This window comes from Corythoichthys intestinalis, chromosome 15, assembly GCF_030265065.1.
Source record: "Corythoichthys intestinalis isolate RoL2023-P3 chromosome 15, ASM3026506v1, whole genome shotgun sequence".
Taxonomy (NCBI): Eukaryota; Metazoa; Chordata; class Actinopteri; order Syngnathiformes; family Syngnathidae; genus Corythoichthys; species Corythoichthys intestinalis.
Genome location: NC_080409.1, coordinates 49,783,754 through 49,805,845, shown reverse-complemented (window position 1 = coordinate 49,805,845; position 22,092 = coordinate 49,783,754). Strand labels below are relative to the sequence as shown.

General features: G+C 38.2%; 1 protein-coding gene across 1 annotated transcript in view; it reads right to left on the bottom strand.

Annotated features, from left to right (window-relative positions):
- The window catches only part of tpp1 (tripeptidyl peptidase I), a 30,601-nt gene extending 10,548 nt beyond the window's left edge, over nt 1-20,053 (bottom strand). The window contains exons 1-12 of the mRNA XM_057859314.1: nt 19,952-20,053; nt 17,851-17,925; nt 15,061-15,200; nt 12,276-12,426; nt 12,054-12,175; nt 11,790-11,974; nt 9,268-9,466; nt 6,920-7,108; nt 2,750-2,822; nt 2,547-2,667; nt 2,302-2,463; nt 2,086-2,211 (exon numbers count right to left, since the gene is read on the bottom strand). Of these exons, the coding sequence (XP_057715297.1) occupies nt 2,086-2,211; nt 2,302-2,463; nt 2,547-2,667; nt 2,750-2,822; nt 6,920-7,108; nt 9,268-9,466; nt 11,790-11,974; nt 12,054-12,175; nt 12,276-12,426; nt 15,061-15,200; nt 17,851-17,925; nt 19,952-19,962 (1,554 nt within the window). The 5' untranslated portion in view covers nt 19,963-20,053. The remainder of the gene's footprint in view (nt 1-2,085; nt 2,212-2,301; nt 2,464-2,546; nt 2,668-2,749; nt 2,823-6,919; nt 7,109-9,267; nt 9,467-11,789; nt 11,975-12,053; nt 12,176-12,275; nt 12,427-15,060; nt 15,201-17,850; nt 17,926-19,951) is intronic.
- Nucleotides 20,054-22,092: the final 2,039 nt, after the last annotated feature.

Here is a 22,092-nt window from a genome sequence, read left to right as displayed (position 1 = left end):
TTCAAGTCATCTAGTGAATATTTCTTTAAAATTATTATTATTATTTTTTTTTTTTTACTATCGCAATATAATATCGCAATATATTGCACACCTAAAAAAAATCGCAACAATAGTTTTTTCCAATATCGTTCAGGCCTACTAGTTACTTTGCCAAGTAACTAATTACTCTTACATTCAGGTAACTGAGTTACTAACGCAATTACTTTTTGGGAGAAGTAATTTGTAACTGTAATTAATTACTATTTTAAAGTAAAATTAACAACACTGGTTATAATGCATTTTCCGTGATTATTAATGCAATCGCTTCTTTGGCGAGTCAAAAACATGGAAATAGAGGAATTTTTGTGTTGAGAGTCTTAACACCCAAAAGTCACTAGGGGGCGCCAAAGGCCAATACATGAATTTGCTTGCAAAGAAATTCTGTTGTTATGACTTATGGACTTATTTGGTCTTCTAACTATGTCATATGAAATATTCGAATTAGACTTTTATTTTATATATATATATATATATATATATACAGCATAGTTTTGCTATTAGGATAGTACTGCTATTAATGTCCATAGGGGCATTAAAAAAATTTAAACTATATATTAGGGCTGTCAAAATTATAATTTATTATATAATAATTATTTTTTTAAATTAATCACGTTAAAATATTTGACGCAATTAATGCACATGCCCCGCTCAAACATACTAAAAGGACAGCACAGTGCAATATCCACTTGTTACTTGTGTTTTTGGGAGTTTTGTCGCCCTCTGCTGGCGCTTGGGTGCGACTAATTTTATGGGCTTCAGCACCCATGAGCATTGCGTAATTATTGACATCAACAATGGCGGGCTACTAGTTTATTTTTTGATTGAAAATTTTACAAATTTTATTAAAACGAAAACATTAAGAGGGGTTTTAATATAAAATTTCTATAACTACCACTAATATTTATCTTTTAAGAACTACAAGTCTTTCTATCCATGGATCGCTTTCACAGAATTTCAATGTTAATGCAATCTTGTTGATTTATTGTTATAATAAACAAATACAGTACTTATGTACCGTATGTTGAATGTATTTATATCCGTCTTGTGTCTTATCTTTCCATTCCAACAATAATTTACAAAATAAATATGGCATATTTTATAGATGATTTGAATTGCGATTAATTGCGATTAATTAATTTTTAAGCTATAATTAACTCGATTAAAATTTTTAATCATTTGACAGCCCTAATACATATATTAGGGCGGTCAAAATTATCGCGTTAACGGGCGGTATTTTTTAAAAAATTAATCACGTTAAAATATTTGACGCAATTAACGCACATGCCCCACTCAAACAGATTAAAATGACAGCAGAGTGTAATGTCTGCTTGTTACTTGTTTTTTGGTGTTTGGTGCCCTCTGCTGGCGCTTGGGTCCAACTGATTTTATAGCTTTCAGCACCATGAGTAAGAGGTGTAATTATTGACATCAACAATGGCGAGCTTTTAGTTTATTTTTTGATTGAACATTTTTCAAATTTTAATACAACGAAAACATGAAGAGGGGTTTTAATATAAAATTTCTATAACTTGTACTAACATTTATCTTTTAAGAACTACAAGTTTTTCTATCCATGGATCGCTTTAAGAGAATGTTCATGTTAATGCCATCTTGTTGATTGTTATAATAATACAGTACTTATGTACCCTATGTTGAATGTATATAGCCATCTTGTGTCTTATCTTTCCATTCCAACAATAGTTTACAGAAAAATATGGCATATTTCATAGATAGTTTGAATTGCGATTAATTAATTTTTAAGCTGTAATTAACTCGATTAAAATTTTTAATCGTTTGACAGCCCTACTATGTATGTGTAGATAGGTCTGATGCAAATGAAAATTTTTGAGTGGTTGAAAGTGAAAAAATATTCATAAATGACTTAGTTATCACAATTCAAAGGAAAAGCCATACTTTGGACAAAATCACAAGAATTTAGTCAAAATAAAATAACGCAGACGAGTATGAACCTAGCCAGATTTTCATCACTATGACCGAGTTTAAACCTATGAGAATAGAGCTTGTAGGAATGGAATATTGACTGACATCAAACAGGGCCTGTCCCTTGAGCTTGTACAGGCGAGGGTTGAGGAAGCCCAGTACAGGAAGGCCCTTCATCAGACGTTTGTCATTGATGAGAGAGAACATCCCACCGACCACCGGGGTCGACGCCTGTAATGACAAAAAATGCAGAGTACAAATTACTGGCTGGGCATCAAAATTTTTGATTTCAAAGACTGCTAATAATCTGAAAGTTTGTACCGATGTCCCAGACACCCAAGGCACGGGTACTCTGTTGATGATCACCCAGTAATTATCCGACAGCGCCGCCATGTCAGGATACGCCCTCCCGCTGACGTTGAAGTACGACTTAGGTGGGAGTGTTGCCGCGACACTCTTCAGGTAACTAGCAACAGCACTGACCTACGGGACCGAACGCACCGCAGTTTTCTGGGATGCTTCGCACCGAATCAGCTGCAAAGACAGCGTTCACGTCGTATTCTTACCTGGTAATCGGGCATCTTGAAAACGTTACTAAAGCCTCCTCCGCTTATGTAATCTGCAACTTCGTAAGTTACCTTAAATGGATTCTTGAATGAGGTTCCACCGACTGTGGTCACATAAGGGCTGGAAACATGAACATTTGTTTTTGTGTATTTAAATACATTTTTAGACTTGTGAGTTATGTTGCAGGGCTCAATGTTATTACCTTGAGGCAGGAAAACTGGGTCTGAAGGAATTCTTTTCTCCAGCCATGTGCAGGCAGCTGGCACCACTGTCACCTGTACACAACATAAGGGACATATTCTAGACTTATAGAAATATCCATGTCACTTTCTGTTGATTATGGGACACTTCACAATTATTTTGGGTAAGGCTGTCAAACGATTAAAATTTTTAATCGAGTTAATTACAGCTTAAAAATTAATTAATCGCAATTCAAACCATCTATAAAATATGCCATATTTTTCTGTAAATTATTGTTGGAATGGAAAGATAAGACACAAGATGGATATATACATTCAACATACGGTACATAAGTACTGTATTTGTTGATTATAACAATAAATCAACAAGATGGCATTAACATTATTAACATTCTTTTTAAGCGATCCATGGATAGAAAGACTTGTAGTACTTAAAAGATAAATGTTAGTACATGTTATAGAAATTCTATATTAAAACCCCTCTTAATGTTTTCGTTTTAATACAATTTGTAACATTTGCAATCAAAAAATAAACTAGCAGCCCGCCATTGTTGATGTCAATAATTACACAATGCTCATGGGTGCTTAAGCCCATAAAATCAGTCGCACCCAAGCGCCAGCAGAGGGTGAAAAACTTCAAAAACACAAGTAACAAGTTGGCATTGCACTGTGCTGTCATTTTAATCTGTTTGAGCGGGGCATGTGCGTTAATTGCATCAAATATCTTAATGTGATTAATTTAAAAAATTAATTGCTGCCCGTTAACGCAATAATTTTGACAGCCCTGATTTTGGGGCATTCCCTCGTCACTTCCGGTACATTCAGAGTCAGTCACTGTTAATTTGGGGCATTTTTTGATCCCTTCCTATTGATTTTGGGACAATTTGGGGATGTTTTTTGTCAAATGTATCTATATATTTGGATTTTTGAGGGGGTCAAATTTGGTATTGGAAGTAATGGAGGCACTGGAATTGAATTGGGCCATCTGAAAATATATGGAAATTTTTTTGTCCAATATTGGCAGAATGGTACGTTTTTACCAAAAACTAGCTCATATTTTTTGTGCGCCATTTTTCGTCTGATTGACAAAAACTGTAGGATAAGTCAAATTTTGAAAATTTGATGTTTTTGCTAGGGCTCTCCCGATCCAATCACGCGATTCGAAATTGGGGTGAAAGCCCAATTTTTTAAAAAAGAATCAAGAACAGGTGAAAAGGATCGGGTTTTTAATTTAAAAAATATATTAGGGCTGTCAAATTTATTGCGTTAACGAGCGGTTATTAATTTTTTGATCAATCACGTTAAAATATTTGACAATTAACGCATGCATGGAATGACCCGTTCATGCGTTGCCTCAAATAGTTTACAATGACGCCGTTTTAGCATATTGAGACAAAAAGGCAGAGAAATGCTAGTTGGACCGCGCCTTTTATTGGCTTAACCTTTGGCAGCCACTACTAACAGTCATGGTTGCCCAACTTCCCATCATGCATTTGGGCAGAACAGAAGACGATATTTTTCTTAACACGCCTAATTGAACACAAAGCAGAACATACTGTATACCATTTGCAGCCACCTCTGACAGTCATAGTTGCCCAACTTCCAATCATGCATTTTGGCGGAACAGTTAAGTCACTACAGTATCATTTAGTGAAAGCACAACAAAAATATTATTCCTACCACTCAAAAAAAATAATGTTCACAAAAAGAAAAGCGCTCAATGCAAAGAGGACTGGCATTCCCAATAAAATTAGCTATGCAAAATACACATAAAACTTACTCAGACTTTGCCTTGGCTAGATCTCTAATTAATTTAAAACTCGCCATTGACACCTTGTGGTGTATTTCAATCACAATCTTACATAGTTAAAGACACTGTGGAAGAACGGCAAGGAGCCCATGTGACGTCACTGCTCAGCTACGTCAACAATGGCGAGCTATTAATTTATATCCACACTCTGAAACTGTCAATGATTCTGATGATGATGACAATGACAATAAATTCATTCATTCATTCATTTTTTGATTGAAAATTTTACAAATTTTATTAAAACAAAAACATTAAGAGGGGTTTTAATATAAAATTACTATAACTTGTACTTAAATTTATCTTTTAAGAAGTACAAGTCTTTCTATCTGTAGATAACCTTAAACAGAAAGAATGTTAATAATGTTAATGCCAGCTTGTGGATTTATTGTTATAATAAACAAATACAGTACTTATGTATAGTATATTGAATGTTTATGTCGGTCTTGTGTCTCATCTTTCCATTCCAACACTACTTTACAGAAAAATATGGCATATTTTAGAGATGTTTTGAATTGCAATAAATTACGATTAATTAATTATTAAGCTGTGATTAAGTCAATTAAAAGTTTCAATCGTTTGAGTGCCCTAATATTTATGTTTTTCTGCTTCATGTTCGCGCCACAGCCTCCCACTCTCCTCCTGATTAGCAGTGCAGCTAAACTGGTCAGCTTGTTTGGTACTTAAAGTTAACGATGATTGACAGGTTTGTAGCTTTGATCTTGCCAGAGATGCTTGGTAGCTCTACGATCAAAAGCCCAAATGTGTCAATCATCGTTTAGGGCAGGGGTCCCCAAACTTTTTCCTGTGAGGGCCACATAACTTTTCCCTTCTCTGATGAGGGGCCGGGTCAGTTTGTAACAGAAAAAGTGTGACGATTGCAGGAGTGCCTAAATGTAAAAAGTTATTGTTTTTCAGAAAGCCACACTCAAATAACCCTTTCTGGATTCTTCACGGAACAAAATTAAATCAAAATGATAATAACATAACACAACACAATAAAATATAATATAATTTAATATAATATAATATAATAATTAGAGCTGTCAAAATTATCACATTAACGGGCGGTAATTAATTTTTTAAATTAATCACGTTAAAATATTTGACGCAATTAACGCACATGCCCCGCTCAGACAGATTTAAATGACAGTACAGTGAAATGCCCACTTGTTAATTGTGTTTTATGGAGTTTTGCCGCCCTCTGCTGGCACTTGGGTGCGACTGATTTTATAGGCTTCAGCACCCATGAACATTGTGTAAGTAATTATTGACATCAACAACAGCAGGCTACTAGTTTATTTTTTGATTCGAAATTTTACAAATTTTATTAAAACGAAAACATTAGGAGGGGTTTTAATATAAAATTTCTATAACTTGTACTAACATTTATCTTTTAAAAACTACAAGTCTTTCTATCCATGGATCGCTTTAAGAGAATGTTAATAATGTTAATGCCATCTTGCTGATTTATTGTTATAATAAACGAATACCGTACTTATGTACCGTATGTTGAATGTATGCATCCATCTTGTCTTATTTTTCCTTTCCAACAATAATTTACAGAAAAGTATGGCATATTTTATAGATGGTTTGAATTTCGAGTCATTACGATTAATTAATTTTTAAGCTGTAATTAACTCGATTAAAAATTTTAATCGTTTGACAGCCCTAATAATAATATAATAATAACACTATTAATTAAATAGATAATAACCAAATAACCCTCTCTGGCTTCTTCACAGAAAAAAGCCATGAAATAAATAACACTATTGGGAAAAAGATATATATATATTGTTCAGGGGGCCGGACCAAATGTGGAGACGGGCCGTAGATTGGGGACCCCTGGTTTAGGGTGTTAAACATTAACGGAGGTGTGCTGTGGCAACTTATTGTGTAAGTGAGAGCCTGTTCTCAGCAGCGTGAGTGGATTTGAGTGGACTCACTCAATGACGCATGTAATAGAGACAAGCATTTTTCTAAGTTATTCTTGTTTCAAAATAATTCACATTACGAAGGTGGCACGGTGGGACAGTCACATGTTTGGAAACTTTTTTTTCCCAGTGTTGGATCAGGACTCGGTATTGGCAGATTCTCAAAATCAGGTGACTGACTCGGGTGCAAAAATATACGTTCGAAACAGTCCTAGTTTTTCCCATTGTAAATGAATGAGACTTTTTTTTGGGAGGGGGGCAAAATCATGAAAATTTAGGGGCTTAGATGGTGTGGGCCTAGACAAGTGGGCTAAAAAACAAACGAAAAGACTGTGGGGAGCTTTGCTTAGCAAAAGTAATGAATATACCTTCGTAATCTTATCATTCATTCAGCCAAATATTTTGCGGTACCGTTCCTTTATAGTACTAACCAGAAGCAAAAAGTAAAGAGAGGCCTCTGACGCCGGCCTTCATGAACTCCGTGTTGATGCGCTGCATGTAGGCGGTGGACAGACTGTCCTCATCATCTCCGTAGCTGATGGTGTGCACATAAGGCAGGTCAGACATGTTGCTTAGCAAAACCAACCATTGGAGGAACGGCTCCTGTGATTCGTGACGGCCTGGAACACAATAGAACAATCGCACAGGCCGATTATTGGGGCTGAAATATAAAACGATAATCATCGAGAGTATTTCATATCTCCGCCCCCCCCCCCCCCCCCACATCCCCCAAACATGCATAGTAGGCTAGTCGAACACTCTAAATTGTCCTTAGGTATGCGAATGGTTGTTCGTCTCCTTGTGCCCTGCGATTGACTCGCAACCGAGTCAGGGTGTTGCAGAACAAGAAAAACTCAACAGCAACTGCAAAAAAGTCAACAAAATCACAACCAGATATCGCAATTTATCAATTTGTATTATTTTTTATTTATATAAAACAAAATACTGAAATTCTAGTTTGATTGGTGTGAGAGAATTTTATTCATGCTTAAAACACAACCATTATACATTATATTTTTTATGCTTTTGTTATGCTTGCATGATATTGTAGCATAGAGCATCATTGTTATATTAATCTGTTTGAGTGTGCCTTCCCATAGCCTTGACTATAGACCCTACTCACGTGACGTCACAGCCACGCCCCCGCGCCATGTTGTCCGTATACTCGTCATGTTAATGCATTAGCGCTTCGTAAATTCCTCCTATTATGGCGTGTTTTTCTGCTCGTTAACATTAATAATCAAAATGGTGAAGTCGTGTGTGGCGGTCGGTTGCAAAAACAGAGAAGATAGACGGAGAGACTTGAAGTTTTACCGTATTCCGAGAGACCCGAAGAGGAGACCGAGATTGACTGCTGCAATTCGACGAGAAAACTGGGCTCCAAACGACTACCACAGATTATGTAGTAGTCATTTTATATCTGGTAAGATGCATTTAATATATATTTAGAGGGTTTTGGGCTGACAACCACAATTAAGATCATTGCTCAGCTAATCGCCGACAACATACACGTATGTATGTAGTGAGAGTGCTATCGCTAAACCATATAAACATTAAAAGCCCTAGCTCCATTGACAAATGACATGAAATACATTACACTTGACAGTGGATGTTAGCAAGAACAAAACATTTTGAATTGAAAATTTCGTAACTCACCTTCCGAGCACAAGATTCCTGCCGAATTTTCGTGTACGAGGACCTGTTTCACCCAACCAGCAACGTAGCATTTATAAGCCTCCAAGCTCTTAAAGTTTTTCAAACTTTCGTGACAATAGGCTGATTTTGTGTGGACAAGATAGTTGTAAATATCAGGATAGCAGATGTCAGGCAAAGACCAGGAAGCCAGCGGGTCGAAAAACATCGATTTAGGCATCAAATACGGATCTGGCGAATGGATAAACTGAAGCTTTTCCACGTAACGCCTTTTATGCAATGCATCCAATGAGTTTACAGCGTCAGATAACACCGGGGCTTCCATGAATTGCTCTATAACTTGCTCGACTAATTGAAAACAATGAGAATAGGTCTAAAAAATAGGTACAATATGGCGGCCGGAAACAGCGACACGCCCATTTTGTGACGTAGGTGAGTAGGGTCTATAGTAGACTGTATCACAATATGCCCAAATATGGACTGTTATGTTCCTGTGTTTTCCAATATGCCCTGAATGAATACAATGGGTGTCTGTGGACCCCCTTATCAGATCTGACTCACTCTCTACCAGCCGGGACCAGTGCTCAAGGTCTCAGCTCAAAGATGTTTTTGTATGGAAAAATACCCAGGTTTGTGAGATGATGAGTTTCGTTTCACGGTGGGCTTCGGCACCGCCCTTTCAACAGTATAAATATCCAGCCTCTATTGTACTTCTTTGTACTTCTGGGTGATCACAGCTCCTGGCTGAGTCACATCATTTTGTACCCGATAGCTCTTGTTTATAAAGCCTTCGAAATCCATGGTTGGGGTCTGATTCATTTCTCATCGAGCTGTTGAGTTGACACTTGCCTTGGAGTTCAAAATTGAATTTCCCTGCCAATTGGGAGTAATGGAGAGACACAGTTTAAGTGACTGACTCCACCTAGTGTTAAAAATGAGAAGTGCAACAGAATGTAGGCTAAATTTAGGCTTCTTGTGTGGACCACATTCAATGATATTTTCCTAATTTGCTGCAGCCTCCCTATAGATCGTTAACATATAGTTAGGTGCAGATTTTTTTTTACCAACGCTATAACTGTCATATGATATCCAACTAAATGCGACTCCTCAGAATTGGGTTACAAACCTGGATTGGAAAAGAACCACGTAGAGATGTTGGCTCCCGTGCTCATGATGTACTCCACATCCAGACTGGCCTCTAAACCAGCCTTTCCAGTGCCCTGTGTCCCCACGACACGGTCCACCTTGGACAGATGCTGGAAGCTTCCGCCATAAATGCTCATGAACTCCGCCAGATCCGAAGGGCTATAGTACTGCTCCAAGAACTGCAACAGAAACAAGAACGAACAATTTCGAATGAACATCTCCAGATGGGCACATATTGTAGCATTTAATTTGTGCATTGGTCAAATTGTGCATGAAAGCGTTACGCAAGCATGGATATAAAGATGAATCAATAAAAAAATGTCCGACAGAATAAGGAAGAAGATATGAAAATAGGGAAGGTCGGCAGAAAAGTAGTTTTTCGGTGAGGATGTAAAAATAAAAAAGCAACACCGAAGAGGTAATGAAGGAACAAACTGCCATGCCAGAACCTATAATTGTAATAAAATGACATTGGTTTTAAATTAGTGCTGTCAAATTTATCGCGTTAACGGGCGGTATTTTTTTTTTTTTAATGAATCGCGTTAAAATATTTGACGCATTTAACTAGGGCTGTCAAAATTATCGCGTTAACGGGCGTTAGTTAATTATTTTAATTAATCACATTAAAATATTTGACGAAATTAACGTAGAGGTCCCGCTCAAACAGATTTAAATAACGGTACAGTGAAACGCTTACTTGTTAATTGTGTTTTATGGAGTTTTGCCGCCCTCTGCTGGCGCTTGGGTGCGACTGATTTTATAGGCTTCAGCACCCATGAGCATTGTGTAAGTAATTATTAACATCAACAATGGCGGGCTACTAGTTTATTTTTGACTGAAAATTTTACAAATGTTATTAAAACGAAAACATTAAGAGGGGTTTTAATATAAAATTTCTATAACTTGTACTAACATTTTTCTTTTAAGAACTACAAGTCTTTCTATCCATGGATCGCTTTAACAGAATGTTAATAATGTTAATGCCATCTTGTTGATTTATTGTTATAATAAACAAATACAGTCCTTATGTACCGTATGTTGAATGTATATATCCATCTTGTGTTTTATCATTCCATTCCAACGATACTTTACAGAAAAATATGGCATATTTTATAGATGGTTTGAATTGCGATTAATTACGATTAATTAATTTTTAAGCTGTAATTAACTAGATTAAAAATTGTAATTGTTTGACAGCCCTACATTTAACGCATGTGTGGAATGACCCGCTAATGCATTGCCTCAAACAGATTACAATGACGCCGTTTTATGCTCATTGAGAGCTAAGAGGCAGAGAAAGGTGTCTTGTTTTGTGCTTTTTCTTAACAAAGGTATACCACACGCGACGTGCTGGCACTTTGTTTCTTTGTTAGCACATTCAGCTTCAACATTAACACAGCTTACGGCTCTCGGCAGACCGAAACTCCTGCATCAATTGAGTAAAGAACATTGGCGCCGCGTGCACTTCAGGGTGCCTTGGATAATTCTATATCAGAATATTACAAAAGGCGAGTGGACACAAGCGTTCATTGGAGCGCGTCATTTATTGGCATAAGCTTTGGCAACTCTTTCACAACAAACATAAGTATCACTTAGTGAAAGCACAACAAAAATAATATTCCTATCGCTCAAAAAAAAAAAAAAAAAATGTTCACAAAAAGAAAAGCGCTTCAATCTAGATAAATGAGGCCATGTTCTTACACAGTTAGACAACAGTGCAAAGAGAACTGGCATTCCCATTCAAAATAGCTATGAAAAATACACATAAAACTTACTGAGATTTTAGTCAAACTCTATTCAAACTTTTCATTTAGGTCAACAAATACACTGGATGGCAATATTTAGTCACAATATACAAACTATCAGAGGTCTCGTACGTTGTGAAGCCAGCACTCAAATGAACGTAAGGTACAATGAACCCGCAGTAAAACAGGAAACTACGGCTTCCGTCGAGGGACAAAACACTCTCATTGGCTTGATTTCTAAGTAATTTAAAACTCGCCATTGACACCTTGTGGTGTATTTCAATCACTACCTTACGTAGTTAAAGACACTGTGGAAGAACAGCATGGAACCGTTTACTAGTTTGTCTTTTGATTGAAAATTTTTACAAATTTCATTAAAACGAAAACATGAGGGGTTTTATATAAAAATAGTATAACTTGTACTAACATTTATCTTTTAAGAACTACAAGTCTTTCTATCCGTGGATCCCTTTAACAGAAACAATGTTAATAATGTTATTATAATAAAGAAATACAGTACTTATGTACAGTATGTTGAATGTATATATCCGTCTTATGTCTTATTTTTCCATTCAAACAAAACTTTACAGAAAAATATGGCATATTTTAGAGATGGTTTGAATTGCGATTAATTACGATTAAATAATTTTTAAGCTGTTATTAACTCGATTACAAATTTCTATCGTTTGACAGCCCTATTTTAAATATCTACCTACTTTTTAGCATACTAACATTTCTGAGAGAGAAAGAGTTGCACCTGAGCTACAGCCTGGCTGTTGTTCTGAGCCGATCCCACGTCCGCTGCCGTCATATTGTAACGGGCCCTCAACACGGAAGGAGTCACTCCTAAGTGAAACCCATTGTCCCGCTGCCTTTTCTTCAAGTCTGATGAGGCCGTGCTTGGTTTGTGTCCTCCAGGAGGGAAGCGATGAAGCCCTCCAACTGTTGTCAAAGTAGATCAACTTCAACAACAACTCACGACAAGAGCTAGCCACTCGAGAGTTAAACAAATGAGCCTTACCAAAATCAAGGTGTTGGGCAACATCATCACGAACAGAGTAAGGAGCTGAGGACCTCACGATGGACTGACCGTCTCTGACATAACGCTGGAATCTGCTACCTGGGAGTAGAGTCTCCGCAACCCTTCCGCGCAAGCCATCAGAGAAGGAAAAAAATCATGTTACAATGAATTGCGTTAAGCAAGAGGAGTTTAAAGAAGAGTTGCTTCATAAAATATGCCTACTTTGCAGTCAAAGTGCACTGTAAGAAGTCCTGTGTGTAAACAGTGGAGCAGTTTGTGACACCGTGACTCCGCAGCCAGCCGCGCACCACCTTTTGGGACACGTCAGATGGATGCACAAGGGAGGCCACTTCGTCAAGTTGAAGGTATTTACCTGTGGACGAACACAGGGTTGTTCAATTAAAGGGAAACAAGGACAGAAAGACTCCTACTTCTTAAAAAATAAATGTTGGTATGCGTGAAGGAGATAGTACTTTTTCTCGTAGGCAATGGCTAACTGTTTGCATTACTCTAACACACTTAATGTAATCAATCAGGGAATAGTATTGTTTCTCGTATTTACTGTTTGACTGTTTGTATTACTCTAACACACTCAATATAATTTAAACAGCACTTATACCATAGTTTAAGGAAACAAGCAGAATATAGGGCATAAAAGAGATAAACTATGCCTTCTTCTTCCTGCAAGGGATGGGCGATACCAGTGATTTTGGATTCGATCTGATACAAAGTAATATCAAGGCCAAATATTGCGATCCTGATCCAATATCGATTCCGGAAGTTCATATATATATACATACAGTACTGTGCAAAAGTTTTAGGCAGGACACCTGCCTAAAACCTGTATATATTTTTTTTTAATTATTAAATTTATTAGGATCATGGAAGCTTCCACTTGGGGAAAATATATACATACAGTATGTCCTGTATATACATAATATGATAAAAATATACAGTACTGTGCAAAAGTTTTAGGCAGGTGTCCTGCCTAAAACCTTTGCACAGTACTGTATATATATATATACACATTGTATATACATATACATATATACATATATATATACATATATACATAAATACACACACACATACATATATATATATATATACACATATACTAGAGCTGTCAAAATTATTGCGTTAACGGTAATTTTTCTTTTTTAATTAATCACGTTAAAATATTTGACGCATATAACGCACATGCCCCGCTCAGACAGATTTAAATGACAGTACAGTGAAATGCCCACTTGTTAATTGTGTTTGATGGAGTTTTGCCACCCTCTCCTGGCGCTTGGGTGTGACTGATTTTATATGCTTCAGCACCCATGAGCATTGTGTAAGTAATTATTGACATTAACAATGGCGGGCTACTGGTTTATTTTTTGGTTGAAATTTTTACAAATTTTATTAAAACGAAAACATTAAGAGGGGTTTTAATATAAAATTTCTATAACTTGTACTAGCATTTATCTTTTAAGAACTACAAGTCTTTCTATCCATGGATCGCTTTAACAGAATGTTAATGTTAATGCCATCTTGTTGATTTATTGTTATAATAAACAAATACATTACTTATGTACAGTATGTTGAATGTATATATCCATCTTGCGTCTTATCTTTCCATTCCAACAATAATTTACAGAAAAATGTGGCATATTTTATAGATGGATTGAATTGCGATTAATTACGATTAATTAATTTTTAAGCTGTAATTAACTCGATTAAAAATTTTAATCGTTTGACAGCCCTAATAATTACACACACACACACACACACACACACACACACACACACACACACACATATATATATATATATATACACTCACCGGCCACATTATTAGGTACACATGTCCAACTGCTCGTTAACACTTAATTTCTAATCAGCCAATCACATGGCGGCAACTCAGTGCATTTCTCCATCTAAACAATCCAACCCGTTCACTTCGCCCTACCACTATTCCCCCCCTCTCCGTCCCCCGTGTCCGCCTCTCCACCTTTGGTTCCAGAGCTTTTAGTCATTGCGCCCCCCAGCTCTGGAACTCCCTACCCCCTGATCTCCGCAGCATATCTACTCTATCACTTTTCAAATCTCGACTGAAAACAAACCTGTTCACTCTTTCTTACCCACCATAACCCCTGGCTGTCATATTTTTACCTCTTTTTATTGTGCTTTTAATTTTTTAAATCCTTTTAATACCTTTTTATCGTACTGTAATTCCATGCCTCTTGTGAAGCGTCTTTGTGTGTTTGAAAAGTGCTCTAGAAATAAAATGTATTATTATTATTATTTAGGCATGGAGACATGGTTTAGGACAATCTCCTGCAGTACCGGACCGGTACCGGTCTGCAGCCCGGCAGATGAGGACCCCTGCTTTAGAATCTTAACTGGGCCGGCAATTAAACTGAACGAGGACAATTCCTACTATGAACTATGGATGTTCCTGATCCGATCACGTCAGGGGCGGAACTTAGGGGGATGCGATCGCACCCGGGCCTGTAGGGGGTGCGGTGTAAAGTGGGCGTGGTTAAGTGATGGGAAGGTCAAACAGAAAAGTAAGATGATGTGTAGTGCTCTATTATAGTGTTTTGAGTGTGAAAATATCTCTGCCAGCCCTACCCTCAGCTTGGACGATTGTGTGGTGGGGGCCTGTAAAAAAAATTACATTTGACACCCCCCCCCCCCACACACACACACACACACACACACTGGACTATCTTCCGGTCTAGGGTTACCGTTTCACCCGATTCCGATCCTCTGAAAAATGACATGATCAAATCAGGTCGGATCAGGTCAGGTCATCCTTAATGTAAACTAACTGACTTGAATGGTGGTAGAACTGAAAGAGGAATTGAAAGAGACGTGACACTTCCCACATTGCAAAAGCTGTGTTTGAACACGGGCAATGAGAGAGCAATCCACACAGGAAATAGTGTTGTTCGTGAACAAATACTGTCTGGATCTTATCAGGAAAAGTACGCTAAATATTTTAGCTTTGTTGTCCTACCGTACTGAGGCGAGTCAGGGTCAGACACCGCTTTCAGCATCTCCTCCAGCAGGTCCACATTCTGCTGCACGAGTGCAAAAGTAAGCTCCAGCTCCTCAGTTGGCCTGAGCCTTCCAATGCGAGTCCAGTCCTTGGGCACCCTGAGGGGAACAGAACATACTGTAAGCCCTTAAAGTGCATGTGACACGAAAAAGCATGTTTATTTCATAATACACGCGGTATTTTATGCTCCTGAATGATATGGACCGCTTGGATGTGTGTAGAAGTGATCGCTATATTTATTTAGTTTTTTTTAATCCCGCGCCATGAAAATAAGTGACTTCCAGCTTCGGTCTTGCATTGAGGCGGAGGGCGCTGTGACGTGTACGGTAGAAGACGTCCTCTTCACTATACAGCGTACTGCTGTGTATGAGGACGAAGGATTCAGCTGATTTTGCAGATTAATATGTTTATTTTTCGCATCACGCCAGCCAAACGGCTGCAGAAAAATCATTCTGTATGAGGGAGAGGCGTATGCGCCTTTTTAGAGATTCAAAAGGTTCCCATTCACCGCGGATATTTACTGTGGGTAGGCATGTGCCGGTATGAGATTTTGACGGAACGATAACCGTGAGCAAAAATACAGCGGTTTCACGGTATCACGGTATTGCAATTATAGCTCCAAAATGTGTTATTTTGAGATGTATGAGTTAAAAAAAAAATTTTTTTTTTTACTTTTTTCCATTGAACAGGATTTTTTTTTTCAGAACGTAGTTGCAAATTGGAATATGAATTTATTGTTCAAATAAATAAATGATCAATAAAAAAAAAACAAATATTTTAAATAAAATTAAAATATAACGTAGACTATACCCACAGCCACAGCTCAAGTTGCTCAAGTTTAGAGCAAGAAGAAAACAATTTCTATTAAAAAAAAGTAAAAACTCTTCTGATTAAAATTTTAAAAAATTTATTCTGCATAATTTTTTTTGAGGATTGAAAAGCTCAAGTGAAGTTTCGCCATTTTCAGCCACTGTGTCAACTCTAGTCTACATGATGTCATGCCTTTGTGTTAGAAAGAACAAAGAATTCAAAAGTTAATAAGTTAGTTAAAAATGTATAAGTTAGTTAAAATGTAAATATTGTTGTGGAAAGGTTTCATCTAAAAAAAAATATCATTGGGAGTGAGACCTCTCCTTGATCCAGCGAACGGGGATTTGTGCTTAGGGCAAGATCATCTTTCCTCATTTAACGATCTTTGATGCTATGCCTTTTTTCCCCCTTCATTCAAGTGAATCAAGCTTGTTTTCTCACTCTGCGGCTGTAACACTCGACGAAGTTGCTCTCCCAGCTAAGCCTAGGCTAACATTCGTCTTTTATAAGCTTTTAGTTAGTTTGTATATCGAATTTCAAAGGAAAATATGTGTTTTGTTTTTGGCGAACTTTTTCATAGTGCTAATCTGTTTAGCTACTCACACATGGAAAAATACAATTGTACGTTTTAAATGTATTCATTTTGTATATTCCACTTACCACGATTTGAGAGCTCAATAAATTGAAGAAAAGAACGCCGTATGTTTGGAGTATTTGTTTAGGGTTTGCAGGCTGTTTGGCCGATAGTCACTTTCACACACAGCAACAAACGGGAGGGGGTGAGCGCTTCCGCACCACACCACTTCTGGCTGCATTTTTGACACATGAAAAATGGCGAATACCGTACTACGGTCTGACGGAAAATTTTAGTGGTCTTGAAACCGCGACGTTTTCACACCACGGTAAACTGTGAAACCGGTAACCGGCACATGTCTAACTGTGGGACCATTGGACTTACGAGGAAGTGAGTAAACATCTTGTTTTGTATTATGTCAAATACGAATACAGCGATTACAAAGCAAACACTACAAACTTTCTTTAAATAAAGGACTACTTACGTTTGATCATTAATAGGCATGTAAAAAGCTCTCCTCATGCACATTAGCTGCACGTTAGCTGCACAACAACTGCAGCTTCCCTCCTCCGGGGAACGAGCTGTAAATTGCTCTCCGCCGGGCGGTTTGCCGATACGCAAAGACAATCGACAACCCAGTCGTCATGTCAAATAATCCGGGCTAGTTATGTGTCATTTTCCGCTCTGAAGACTTTGAAACATCACTCGGTTCGGGTTAGCATGTCACGCCTCTTGGTTTGTTTACATTCTCTGAAGCCAGGGTAGGGAAATGACATATGTCCGATTTAGGTGTCATAAAATATCGTTCGGGAGGTGCAACAGTAAAGGTGAAGTGGACAGTTTTGACCATTATGGAGTAATTTTGCCATGTCGTCCTGAATAAGTGAATTTTTATTATTTCATATTCCATTTAGAACAAGACTGTTATTCGTCATGACCATGCCATTTATTTAGCAGTTGGGGAAAATACTTGGATAAAAAGAATATCCTGTAAAAATATTGAAGTAAAGAGACAGAAACAATGACATTTTGCAGATCTCTTTGTCACATTTTCCTCGTTATGAATAATTCGCCCTCAATGGGCTGTATAGTAAAACCGATGAGCCCAGTCTCCCGCTGACGTCATCCACCTGTTGGGGACGCTTGAGCCCTATAATGGTCGGCGTGGCTAACCGGCAGATTAAAAGACTAATTTCTCGTCATCTGCGCTTTGCTAAATTGTTGTATATAGTCGAATCGTCTCAAAATATGATTCTAATTCACATAATAATGCTATTTAAGACTTTTTTTCTCCTGTCGTATGCTCTTTAAAATATATTGTGGATACACAAAAAGATTGATGATTAAAAAAGTGGATTACTCACAGAACATTTTGGTCATACTCCAGGTATCCACTCCACACCAATGGGCTGAATAACAAGGGGATGACCACAGCTAACCTAATGGGAGAGATCGGAATTATAATGTTGTAGAAATGATAAAATCAACACTCCTGGAAAATATCTTTAAAAGAACAAAAAACAAAACAAAGCATGGCTGCACCACATTACTCCAATTTAGCATCAAGCGGCATTGGTTTTTAGAATTGCTTTTGAGATTTTACTAGCAAAGCATCTATGGACCAGTCGCCAGAGACATACACTTCAAATTTTAACTGTATACGTGCAGAATCAGTTGCACTTCTTAAATGACACGCTTACACAATGAATTTTGTATGATGTCTCCTGAACTCCATTTTATCTTATCATATTTAATGGACTCTGTCCTACTTTTGGACAAGCAATAATGTTTGTAATATATTGTTATAACTAGGGCTGTCAAAATTATCGCGTTAATGGGCGGCAATTAATTTTTTAAATTAATCACGTTAAAATATTTGACACAATTAACGCACATGCCCCGCTCAAACAGATTAAAATGACAGCACAGTACAATGCCCACTTGTTACTTGTGTTTTTGGGAGTTTTGTCGCCCTCTGCTGGCGCTTGGGTGCAACTGATTTTATGGGCTTAAGCACCCATGAGCATTGTGTAATTATTGACATCTACAATGGCGGGCAACTAGTTTATTTTTTGATGGAAAATTATACAAATTTTATTAAAACGAAAACATTAAGAGGGGTTTTAATATAAAATTTTTATAACTTGTACTAATATTTATCTTTTAAAAACTACAATTCTTTCTATCCATGGATCGCTTTAACAGAATGTTAATAATGTTAATGCCATCTTGTTGATGTATTGTTATAATAAACAAATACAGTAATTATGTACCGTATGTTGATTGTATATATCCATCTTGTGTCTTATCTTTCCATTCCAACAATAATTTACGAAAAATATGGCATATTTTATAGATGGTTGAATTGCGATTCATTAATTTTTAAGCTGTAATTAACTCGATTAAAAATTTTAATCGTTTGACAGCCCTAATAATGTAAACTATTATCTAGGGCTGCAGCTATCGATTAATTTTTCCGAATAATCGGGTAACAGGATTAGTAACGTTTAATGCGTTTCAGAATTTTAGGAGGTGTAAAACAAAGGCTTGCTAAGATTGCACTTTCAAAAGAGCATTAAATGCGAACACAAAATGAAATTTACGATAGTTTCTTCAAACCAAGCAGAACTGCACTTTGATTTAAAAACAAAAATACTTGAGCTTAGCCTCAAATGGTAATCAAAAAATAATGATCTAAGTACAACAAAAGAACAATTAACTAACTTGCACAGCAAAAGTCCGCTAGCCTAAATGCTATAAAATGCTTTTTTTTTTGTTTTGTTTAAACAACATTCTACAAATCGTTCAAGCACATATTCCCACAAAAAACAGCTAAGTATACCAATAAACTAAAGTACAAATGCATAAAAAAGCACACACATTAGCATATGTTGGTCTTAACAGGGAGCTGGATTCAGCCACGTTAACTGAATTATGTCATAAGTACGGTTGCCACTGGAAGGCAGTGTATCCACTTAAATCAAGAAAACTAAATGTAAACACTTTCAAAAACTATTACAACCACCATAATTAAACGAATACTCGAAGCAACAAAAATTGATTAGAAGCTTCTTTTCTGATCGAATTACTCAAGTTAATCGATTAATCATTGCAGCACTACGACTATCACGAAATTTGACTGCAACAGCGTACAATTTAGTCAGTTAAAATGAGATTTTAACTGCGTTAGCAAATGCAAGTAACCCCTCTCACAAATGTAATATATTTATTAATTGTGAGACCACCGCCAAAACACATACACTTGCCATTTTATAAACGTTTACAGCAGTTTACTTGGTGAATTAGCCAGCGACTAGAACTCGTACGAGGAAGTAGGTCATATGAAATTGTGCTTCGAAACAAGGTTGAACTTTAATGCGAGTGTTCGGGTCACGAGCGTCAGCTCGACAATTTCAAAATTAAAAGCACTGAATAAACTCGAATACAGTATAAGCACCAACTCACAGCATGTCCATGTTGTCCTTCGCGGTGCGTTTAAGTGTAGTGTAGGTTGTTTTGAGGACAGGCTGGTGAAGCGGTGCAGTGATCACGTGAGCGTCATCACGTGGTCAGCGACACACAAAAACTGCAGAGATCACATATTTAGGACAAGATGTCTGATGTGCTGTTAGCCTAGAGGAAGAGACGTCATCATTTGTCGGCCATCATGCATCGGGGTCATTCCATGACATTCAAGTCAATGGATCGTGTATTTTGAAATAGCTTTGGATTTCTTAAATTTTAAACAGATTTTTTAAACAGCTTGGGTTGGCAGAATTGCGATACATTTTCCATAGTTTGACTCTACTTTTGTGGCGGGGGGTTTGCAAAACATGTTGATGACCCCGAAACGCAGTCAGCAATAAAATTAACATACAAGCAGGAGTGAAAGTGGGCCAGAACGGTCAGGAACACAGTTCCGGTGTAATATTCAGGGCCAGAACGCAGTTCTGGTACACGGTGCTTTGATTCCAAAAATATGACGGCAACTGTCAAAGCACTATGTTAAAAAAAAAAAAATGCTAAACTGCCACACATGTATTTCATGTCCAAGAAGAAAACAATCTACCAACATCAGATTTAAATACACAAGTGTAAACAACTAGCATAAAAAATAAAGTGCTTGTGTAGCGTAATCCATTTCCACCGATATTTTTTATTTTATTCCGCGGACTGCATGGAGGTTTCCCCAGCTGCTGCAGTTATCAGAGTCTGACGATGAGTCACGTCAATGTGCGAATGCACGCAGCAAAGCAAAACGCCTTGGACTCATTTATCCGTTCAATTGGCTGACATACTGACATGTGATCAGCAGAGACAGCTCTGATTGGTTCAAATCTGCATGTTTTCTGGAACAGCAAAAAAAAAAAAGGTTGTCACAAACACATTGATTAGATAGCGAAAGATGGCGCCGGTGTATGTTGACGTGGCTTGCCGTCTCCCACTGTTTGTGTTTTTGTCTTTTTTAATCTCGACCGTCAGTTCGGTTTTTATTTATGATCGCCAAACGCTGTTAGATCTTCGCCCTGCTGCCAAGGATTTGGTGAAGGGCGACCACAAATGTTTTAAGACGTATCGGCCATTCCAACAGCCGGACTCGCTACCTGTCCACCTTTGCTGTACTTCCGCTCCCCTCCTTTGGTCTACATGCCGACGCCGCCGACGGGGAAAACGTGGCGGTCAGCTGGCGAGATTCAAGCTCTTTTTTGCTCGAACATTCGTGGCACACCGGAGGAGAAGCGGAGCAGTGCCTGGCCTCTTTCTGCTCCCGCGATCACTGGATTTGGTGGACGCCTGCCTGGTGTACGTCGCCGGCTCGGCCGGAGTGGCTCGCCCTGGCACCTGTTCCCCACGCCCCCGCTGGCGAGGTGCAAATCCCCACCATCTGCGGGCCCTGCCTCCGGCCACCAGGTCTCCATCCAGCCATCGGAGTCTCCTGGAGTCCAAGCCGAATATAGGGCACTGGTACGGGGGTGTAACCGGCATTTCACCGGAGTACCCGCAACGGCACGTTGCCCTGTCGCGGCACACTGGTCGGCCCCCGATATCACCCCCCCAGGTGTGGAGGCCGGCTGTCGAGTGGACGGTCCGCGAATGACACGACACTCATTCAAAGTTGAAGAGATGGGGCTCCAGGCGTGGACGCCGGCGACTCGCCGGTAGTCCACTCTCGTACTGGGCAGGCTAGTGATGGGCCACTCGCCGACCACTCTTGTACCGGCGCGTTGCGGACACTCCGGTTGGAACCGATTGCCAACCGTCATGTCAGGGCAGCGGGTGAAGTTCGCCGTGTTGAATCACATTAAGCAGCAGGGCACCGTACTCCGGTGAAATGCCGATGTTACACCCCCGTACCAGTGCCATATATTCGGCTTGGACTCCAGGAGACTCTGATGGCTGGATGGAGACCTGGTGGCCAATGGCCATTATTCTTGCTTCATACTTTTATGCCATTGGCGCAATCAGCTGCCACTCAAACACACCGGAACTAGCGTTGAAGTTGAATCTTTGTGTCAAAATGATTCAATCGAAAATAAGTGCCTTCAAAACTTTTCCCACTTCAAAAAAAAAAGTGTGTTCAAAACTTTTTCCACTTTGAAAAAAAA